Genomic DNA, 9,369 nt, shown 5'->3' on the forward strand with positions numbered 1-9,369 from the left:
TTACTTTATAGTAAAAATCATTTCCGAACAGGCAAGATTAATGACCAAAATTATTCGATATTAAACTATAAAAATGAAAAGAAATCTCCTATTTTGTCTGTTTAAACTCTCATTTGCCACCACTGTTATTCCATTATAACTCAAAGCAACCATTAATTGCGTAACATGGTGCAATCGTCCTTTTCTGCTACACCCCTTAAACGAAGACTCAACACACAACGTACATTCAAACTGCATCCAGAACTCTTTTACTACTTAAGATAGCAAGACCAGTGTTCTTGTTTTCAGCTTAGCCCGTGTAATAAACGAAAAATTTTCGGTATCGGGATTTCGAGGTGTATGTACGTAGTATGTGCATGTCGAATGCATAGAAAACTATGATTTATGTATATAGAATAATTGAAACTTCACTGCCTTAATAAACCAAGAAACACCTCTGCATAGTTTCATTTCTGAGCCTCACACTGGACCACCCAGTAGAGATTTTTTTGCCAAAAACCACCTAACCAGAAGCCGCTTTACAACGGCGCAAAAAATCGTTCTGGTATTCAGTGGACGAACAAATAAGATGAAAAAATCTTCGCGATTCCTTCAGCTGACCTTCCAGTTTTCCACTCGACTCGCCTTTTGCCCAAACATAGCACACACCACCTCCGCGAATACGTCGCCCCCGGTTCTGAACGAGAAAACATCTACCTAACAGAGTACATTAGTTTACATTCCTGATATGCCTTTTACGAATATACCGGGTGAGGACATGAATTTTTGCTATGTCCCTGAAATATATGAAGGCACGAACCACGTGTTAGAAGAGGAGACAAGGGGGTAGTACCCGCGTGTTGGGTAAAGTAGATACCAGTACCAGTTCAGCGTAGGTGGGAATATTGGCAATGATTCTGCTATATCATTCATTTCCTTCTTGAAATTTTAAGGCTGTTTTAGGCTTCTATTGACTTACAGATCTATCAATAACCAATAAATGTCTATTAAATAACGCAAACTTTATTTGAATATACCTTGAAATTATAATATAAAGCTAATATATAGAAACACTGTGAATAATAAATAAATTGTCTATCAGCTGCCTAAAAGAGGTTATAACCCAATAAAATAATTTTTCACAGTTTTGATTAGCAGATGCTGCATTCTAACTCCCCGGTTTTGGGGACGCAGTCGAGGTACATTGCTATGGCTTTAGTCAAATACGTCATGGTTCCATAGGCCCCACTGGGAGCGCTGTCATAGAAATGTTGACAAATGTAAGCAGCTCCGCCACATAGCAAACCTCCAGAGTTGGTGGTTTCACGCTGCTCTTTAGGTTTGGCGCAGCATAGAGTTGCGTCTCCATTACAACTCATCTTGAAATAAAATAAGTCATCACAAAAGTTGGGCCCTAAATCTGTTTTTCAATTACCTGGTCAGCCAAAAACAATTCGTTGGCCCTATGGACCAAATACTCAATCTCGATGATACCGCCCAAAAATGGAGCCACGTTATATTCGGCCACTAAAGTGAGTACCATCAAGGCTTCCACGATAAGTTGACGATATTCCGGTTGGGGAATTGTATTTAGTACCGTCTCAACTGCAAGGGCGAATTTAAGCTCTCCCGGGGTCATTTCTTGGGTCAAACATTGAGGCAAGACCTTACTGGCGATGTCTATTCCATGGCACTATTAATTGCAATTTGGTTCAGTCAATGAAAACCTGACCCACGATCTGTATTTATAATCCTTTTCGCTTCATTTTGTGGCTATTTATGCTGAATTTTATTCTCTATTTATTTTTATACTTACACGTTCAAGGACGTTCCACACTCTGGGATAAAAATCTCTCGGTACTCTATTAAGAGCCCCATCAAGTCTTCTTCGGCGCAACCACTGACCCTGTCTATCGGGCTCAATCAAATCATCAACAGCTGCATCAGCTGATAGACTTATGTGACTTTTCTATAAAAATACAAAAAGAATCAATCGAATCGAATTCAGATCAATTATAGGAAGAACACATCGAGCATCAAAGAGTTAACAAAAATATTTCTTTCAAAATTTCATTATATACCTTGCTAATACGACTGGATTTGTTGCTGACAATCGAAAAATTACCCCTTCCCACTAAAATAAAAGAGAATAATATGTAATTTTGAACTCCTTCAATAACCTCTCACCGCTGCTAATAGCGAATTCCTTGCCACTAATTATGTGATACAACAAGTTCTTCATCTCAAACGGGCTGAGATTGAGCAAATGCTCCGAAGCCTCATCTCCGTCGCAAATGAGAGTTCTGGAAAGTTCAGTGGCCATCACTTGAATGATTAATCCAATTCTCAATCGCAGCATCTCCATAAACAACTGAGGTTCCGTTCGAATGAACATGGCGAGGTATACCAATAATTCCTGCGTTAGCATGGCCGTACTGTCGTCCTGACCATAGGCCTCGTGAATCAATAATCTACGGGGAATGAATTCATATTTTAATATCAAAATGTGCACTAATTAATTTTTAAGCTTGAACACTGACCTCAATTCGCTCTCGGGCAAAGGAGCGGTAATAGTATGTTCATTATTAGGAGGCATTCCCACAGTAATCTGTTTTTGCCTCACTAATAGATCAGTCACGGACTTAGCCAAATCTTCTACTCTTTTTCCCAGCATGCCTGCAGTGTGTCGCACCAGACCCCACATTTTCTGTTGGCAAGCTTTCTCATAGAGTCCTTAATATCAAAAAGTAAACCAATGCTTGGAGACAGAATTATAATTAAACGCACCCTTCAGTAAGTCCCTAACCGTCACAACTCGACCGTTTTCTAACATGTCAGTGTTAGAATCCAGGCCTTTTGAAGCTACCAAGAATTGGAGGATGTCGCCTTGCTCATCTAACGAGTCAGACTCTCGCAGCATTGCAAAAAGCTCATCGACCTGACGGAATTTAGTGATTATAATTTTATTTCAAGACAAAGATGGTGGAAGAAAAAAGGACAAACATAATTTGAAAACATTCAAAATCAATTAGTTTCTGTTTATATGTACACACCTATGTACAATGGTGGAACTTTAGAGATCAAAATTCTCGCTACCATTTTGATCAGAAAAAGTATCGCTTTAAGCGAATAAACAAGGCAACAAAAAAATATGAATGTGGCGACATTTCCTGGGGAGTCAGCTAACCACTCATATTTCCTGTGTGGTAAAGTCAGAGAAGAGCAGACAAATTTACATTCACCATGTTGATCAGAAAATAAGTTTTGATTTTTATAATTTTAGAAAGCAACAAGATCATGAAAAATAGTTACACATTTGTTTACATTCAAACATCTACTTGTAGTAAAGCGAAATAATAGTAGTAAGAAAAAGAATCTAAATTGGTTGAATATGAGTGCTTCCTTATCACACGGAAGTCATGATGATTAATCAATCTAAATTGTTAACAGTTAAAACTTCTGATGTGGTTCTCTTTCCATACTGTTTACATCATGCATACTTTCATATATTCAAATTTTATGTCAGATTTCAAACTGGAAGGAAATAAGCATTTTATTTCTGCCAAGCGCGTTAAAATTGACCAAATTAGCACTCAAATAATTATGCTTGAAAGTTAAGTGTAAAAATTTATTTGCGCACCTCTGTATCGGCATAGTGCTGACTTTCGCTTTGAGTCCGATGTTTCGGAACACTTAAAACCGGCACTTCGCTCTTTTTTTCCGGAGATGAAACATTGGAAGTTCGCTCTAATTTGGCGTCAGAAGCGTCCACGGCGTCGGCTGAAAAAAATATAGACCCGCGTCGTTCCAGAGTGGCATTACTCTCCATGCCTAACGTTTCAGCTGAAAACACAACTGCTGTTAAAAGTAGAAATAACAAGAGTTTCAAGTTCTTCGATTAAACAGGAATTAAGATGATATATTAGATAAGCTTCAGTATCTGATACAATGCTAATAGATGCTTACTTACCTTTTTATGTGCAAGATTCATTCGTGATCCAGTTAAGCATGTATGAGAAGTAAATAAAAAAATAAGTAAAAGTTATGTAAATAACATTAAATGAATGCGGACATATGGATATTGTTAGAACTGGGTAAGACGCAAAAAAGACAAGTTTTAATTCCAATTCAAAAAGAAGATAAAAAAGACATGCACCTGTAACAAAACGTTAAACCTAAAGTTTATCACAACTCGCACTAAACTACATGCGAGGAAGAATGTACCTGTTAGACATAAGAAATTTGAGAAGAGGAAGAAAATTAGTAAAACCAAAACAAAAACCACCGACCTAAAACATCCAGACCAGGTTTGATTGACGCATGAAGATACCAAATCAGAGCCGTTAAGGTAATAAGGAGGCTTACCTGAAGGACTACCTTTCGAACCCGACGGGCTTCGTATCCAAGTGTTCAGAGCTGGTCCAAAAAAGTGCGATTAAATAAATAGAAATGATAAACCAAACTATGATACTGATTAAAAAAACTCAGAAATTAGTAACAAAGATGTGCAAAAAAAAATAAGAAAAGACCAAATTAAAAACTCAAAAATAGTGGTATTATTAAATTTTTATACCCAACTTACTCGACCAGCAGGCGTTAGATAAACTGTCTTAATTGGCATAATTTCTAAATTAGTCAAATGCTCACCATCAACGTTTATAGAACGCGTTTTCTTGACCGCGCCTCTAACTGACATTCTTCGCTTTAGCAAATGCCGATTCCTGCTTCTGGGAGTGGGAGATGTCAGTAGTGACGATTTATGAGACAATGACTTCTGCAAATGCTCTTCTAGGTAATGGTACACTTGAGGATTAAGTTCTGAAATTGCTTGTGAAGTGATTATTTCCAACTAAAGGTATTGTTCATACTATCAGGGATTCCATCTTCGTGACATCCCAAAAAGCTCAAATTCGTTATAGAACTGGTGCTCAGGAATTCACTTAAATGTCCTAAAGTAACCCGAGTTCCGTTTATGTAGCCAGATTTCAGTTTCTTCATTGTGGTGATCATTGCTAATGGAATTTTCCCATTTTCTGCAAAATGCGAAACAGTTTTTTTCAGATGAAATTATGCAGAGTGTCTTATTTAACATTGGAACAAAGAAATAATTTTTGTTTCGTCTGATTTAGATTAAACTGGCGCCAAAAGATAGGTTCCCCAAGGTTTATTTACGGAATCAGTTTGATGTAAATCAGACAAAAGACAAAATAATTATTACGCTCTTACACTCTTAAATGAGACACCCTGTGTAGGAACTATCTGATTAACCCCCATAATACGTAGAGGGTGTTATAAGAGACCACAAGCATTGTTTTGACAATTTTATACTCTAGCTCTAATGTGATATGAACCCCTATTCTACAATTCTAATTAGTGCTAATGTTAGATTTACATACAACATACATCGTACGAAAATTGCATGCAAACAAGCTAAAAAAACATCGTAAATTACAACAGATCCAGGGAACAGTAGCTTAAAAAAAAATTGAAATCATTCGTACAGGGGGTAACAAAAATACAATCTTTTATTTACGAACCACGAGCCATTTTTAATAATTCCATGCATTAAAAAAGATCCCGCTCATATCAAAATACGCCAATTTATGTAGTAACTTTTAGTTCCAAATATAATGAAAATCAATAAAAGCGTTTAGTAATTATTTCAAAAAATGATATTAATTTGAGAATTTTGACGCCCTGTAACGGCAAAATGAAGTAACAATAAATAAAGGTAAACTTGCCTAGAACACCTTATTTTTGATTCAAGAATTTAAAAAAAAAGCGTTGTATAATAATTTCAGAGACATCTTGTATAATAGCTACCACAGTAAATGTTATAATTTTCTTTGAAGCCCACGTTCACCTTGAATAATAATAAGTATAATGAATTACTACTTTTAAGGTGAAAAATGCTGTAAGCACCGAAAATTAAAATGCTGAATCATTACTGGGCATGCCTAAATTTTAGCTTACATTTTACCTAAATAATGACGTGTAGCTACAAGAGTGACCGTAGGCCTTCCCAACAGGTTACGCCAAGTGATAGTTAAGAAGGCGATGTGGGTCGTTAACTTGTCGGCCAGAAGTGCCAGATCATAACTGGTATAGTATTCACTCATATCGATATTCTAAAAGTCAGGTGATATTCACGATCAAAACAAAATTCAATTTACAATTTAATTTTTATTATTTTTATTTACCGATTAAAGACGCTACACACAGAAAAATCACATCACTATAACAACAGGCGATATTACTGGGGCAGAACAAAAGCCGATTGTTAGTGGGCAAAACTCAAAACACATGATAAATACCTAGTTGGAATCTCCTACACAAAATTGTGACGAGCGGCCGACCGAGCATATTTTGCCAGCTCGATTTCAGAAAATTAATCTCACTCTTGCAAATATCTATCATTAGTTCGTAATCGGATGCGATGTAATTGTGCGATAAGTCCGTAAACTAAAGAAATAAAAAACATGTTAAAACTGCAATTACACTCTGTATAAACATGATTTTTTTTCTTGATTTTTATTATTAATCCCAATTTTTCATCGCCTATTGTATCAAATTAATCGAATGTAACAAGAAACTCACCTGAGGTGTAAAGGCAAAAATTCTATCCCCAAGTGAATATAATTTACTTGTACTCAAAATCCCTACATCCTTCGATTTTCTCCCAGTTAAGCCCAACTTCTTGTTTCGCCCCAAGTAAGTATAAAGATGAGATAAAACTCGTGCTGGTTGTACCTGCAGCCGTCTCTGTTAAGTTTGAAAAACCAGTAAAATAGAAAAATACAGACCTCTATAGGAGCAACTTCAGCCACAGTTTGCACCATAATATCATGCTCTGCGAGTTTATTTTTAATTTCGACATCTTCAGCTAAAATAACAACTTGTACCACTACATCTGGTTTCTTCTCGGCGCAAAGGCGTCGATTGAGAGGGTCAAGTTCACCTGGAGCTAAAAATTTCTTAAATTCCCCCATTAATGATATCCTCAACTTTAGAAACCTTTAACATACCTCTTGCAATAATTTTCCAATTATGTATAATGACTGGGCCCACAGAAATGGACTTTGTCCTAAAGGAATTCTATGTTGCGAGCCCGGTTCTTTATATTCGGCGACCACTAATTCAGCAGGTACCGCGTATAGTTCAGGTACAAGTTTCATTCCATCTTCAGTCTTTATCATTACCTATTGAGAGAAAAACTTTAATTCCCACAATAATATTCAGCGGGGCAACGTTTTACCTCCTCTAGACGTTCAGTGTATTCCTCTGCCGCTTCATTATCGCCGGCAAACAAAGCGTCGATTATTAAATAACAGTAAAACATTGGCCATTCACACTCAATATTTTCAAACATCCTAAGTTCCCAAGGCTCATAATATAGCCTTCTTGGGTCCTAAAATGCGGAATAGATAAGTATCCTAAGATAATAAACAGTGACAGTTAAATTTAAAAGATTAAGAAATCCTTTTTATCATCCAAAATGCTTTCAGTATTCGTTTATACAGTTTTAGTAATTCAATTTAGTTCAACCTTGAGGAGCATATGATGACAATCTTTGGAATATCTAAAAATGCTTAAAACTTCGGTAAATTCTTTAATCTCCATAGGGACGTCCATAGATTTTAATATAAGAATCCATAAAGCATTATTCAGCTCTGAAAGGGCTTTAAACATTTTTTTATATCAAATTCAACTCTCAAATGTGCACGCCAAGAGCCAAGAGCCAAGAGGCATATCAAATGCTTCAAGAAAACTATAATTTGACTCAATGGAACAGTCCATGTAAGAAGCTACACAATAAATGAAATATTAAACCTTTTCAATTTATTTTCATTTTAATCATAATGTGTAAACAAAAACATGAAGTCTTGGTATGTCTTACCTCTTTGGGAGTCTTATAACCATCTCTCAAAAACCTCTTGCATCCATATTTTCCTAACAATTTCTCAATAATACATTCCTTTGTCATATTAATAACATTAGGATCATCAACTGCAAAAGCTGGAAAACTAATTACTGAAAGCAAACCGCTATCTATTTCCTTGGAACCTGATTCTCTTGGTAACATTGACTGAAAAAAAAATTGAGATGTAATGTTTTGAGAATATAAATGGACAAACTGACCTGTAAAACAGCTTGGCATTTCTGAGCTTCATCAGTCAACACATGTATAACGCTATAAGGGCCTCCTCTAGCTCCAAATAAATCCAACTCATTCATGGCTTCCAATGCAGCTTTGGCCATGCCAATTGAGCTTGCATTCAGCTCTGGAAGGCCATGGTTAGATTTGTCCCCCCTTTCCCATATCCCATAATCTGGAGTGCAATATGCACATTCAATATAAAATACAAGATTTTGTATAAAGGAGACTTCATCTAAATTAAATACGATCTGTAATACCACCAAAGAAAACTATATGTAGGACAAGGCTTTTGTTAAAAAAAGAAATCATACTTGCAATCCTGATGCAGTCATTTGAGCTAAAACTAGAAGATATAAAGAGATTGCATCAATCTGTAGATGACCCCATTCATTATCACCAACTACAATTTGACCTGTTTCAGAACAGTACTTTGCATGCAATGAATCTAAAGGGTTTTGAGTTTGTTTAAATCTGAAAAAAACAGAATGATTTCTCATGTTATTGAAGAAGTCTCAGAAAACTCAATAATATTCTTATTCATAAAATTATCACCTTTCAACTTTATCTTTCTGTTGCATCATGGCCATTAAAAGCCCCCTCATAAGTTTCACACAAGCCTGTTCAAGTTCATAAGTTTTGGCTCTATCCTCATCTTGATCTGCCATCTTTTTGTATGCCATGGCAAGGCCCCACACAGACATTATGCAATACACATTATTTCTGATCCACGCGTGATTGTTGTGGTCATTCAAGGGAAACAGGCCCGTTACGGGGTTCTGTTTGGACATTATGATCTTATGAACAATTCGCTGGTAATAGTCCAGCCGAACACCGGAATTGCTTCGGCTACGCATTTTTGGTTTTTCACTAGAGAATGTTCACTGATAATGGTGGAATTAAAAATCTAGAGAAATAAATAATTAATAATCTTAATAATTAACTAATTAAGAAAAATTGAGGTTAGGATTTCAATGACAAGTCAATGTCAATAGTGTTGTGACTTCATTAAATGCTGTACGTTAACATTTCGTCCTACAAACTGCTCGATATCTATAATGAAAAATCACGTGACTGATTATTGTATGAGTATGGTAACGCGATACGCGTTTAATTGGTCATGAACTTATTTTCGCAATGAAAAATACGCAGAAAAATCTTAACTGGCATCCCTTATTTCTTTTCAAATGATTATAAACTTAAATTTAAACAGCGCCTTGGCCAATTTGGTTAAC

General features: G+C 36.0%; 1 protein-coding gene across 6 annotated transcripts; it reads right to left on the bottom strand.

Annotated features, from left to right (window-relative positions):
- Positions 1–1,001: 1,001 nt before the first annotated feature.
- LOC136411346 (probable phosphorylase b kinase regulatory subunit alpha) lies at positions 1,002–9,059 on the bottom strand. 6 transcript variants are annotated; one of them, XM_066393998.1, is made up of 20 exons: positions 8,690–9,059; positions 8,449–8,608; positions 8,119–8,385; positions 7,877–8,065; positions 7,235–7,387; positions 7,005–7,178; positions 6,783–6,953; positions 6,577–6,729; positions 5,960–6,107; positions 4,848–5,012; positions 4,627–4,797; positions 4,345–4,395; positions 3,620–3,822; positions 2,767–2,917; positions 2,520–2,712; positions 2,167–2,450; positions 2,061–2,113; positions 1,796–1,948; positions 1,415–1,672; positions 1,002–1,358 (listed from the first exon to the last, which is right to left on the bottom strand). In XM_066393998.1, exons 1-20 carry the CDS (start codon positions 8,989–8,991, stop codon positions 1,131–1,133), a joined length of 3,627 nt encoding a protein of 1,208 aa, XP_066250095.1. In that variant the 5' UTR covers positions 8,992–9,059; the 3' UTR covers positions 1,002–1,130. The 6 variants fall into 6 exon arrangements, with proteins under 6 accessions (XP_066250095.1, XP_066250335.1, XP_066250014.1 ...); XM_066394238.1 differs by lacking the exon at positions 5,960–6,107 and adding an exon at positions 6,294–6,441 and having other exon boundaries at positions 3,620–3,759; XM_066393917.1 differs by lacking the exon at positions 5,960–6,107 and adding an exon at positions 6,294–6,441.
- Between the last annotated feature and the right edge of the window lie 310 nt (positions 9,060–9,369).

This window comes from Euwallacea similis, chromosome 1 (assembly GCF_039881205.1).
Source record: "Euwallacea similis isolate ESF13 chromosome 1, ESF131.1, whole genome shotgun sequence".
Classification (NCBI taxonomy): domain Eukaryota; kingdom Metazoa; phylum Arthropoda; class Insecta; order Coleoptera; family Curculionidae; genus Euwallacea; species Euwallacea similis.

Bases quoted from the DNA above. Each gene is read 5' to 3' on its own strand.
- LOC136411346 (XM_066393998.1), bottom strand. From the start codon at position 8,991: ATGCGTAGCCGAAGCAATTCCGGTGTTCGGCTGGACTATTACCAGCGA. The intron at 2,713-2,766 runs GTGCGTTTAATT...TTTGATATTAAG, and splicing joins GGTTAGGGACTTACTGAAGG to GACTCTATGAGAAAGCTTGC. The intron at 2,451-2,519 runs GTCAGTGTTCAA...CATTCCCCGTAG, and splicing joins TTGCCCGAGAGCGAATTGAG to ATTATTGATTCACGAGGCCT.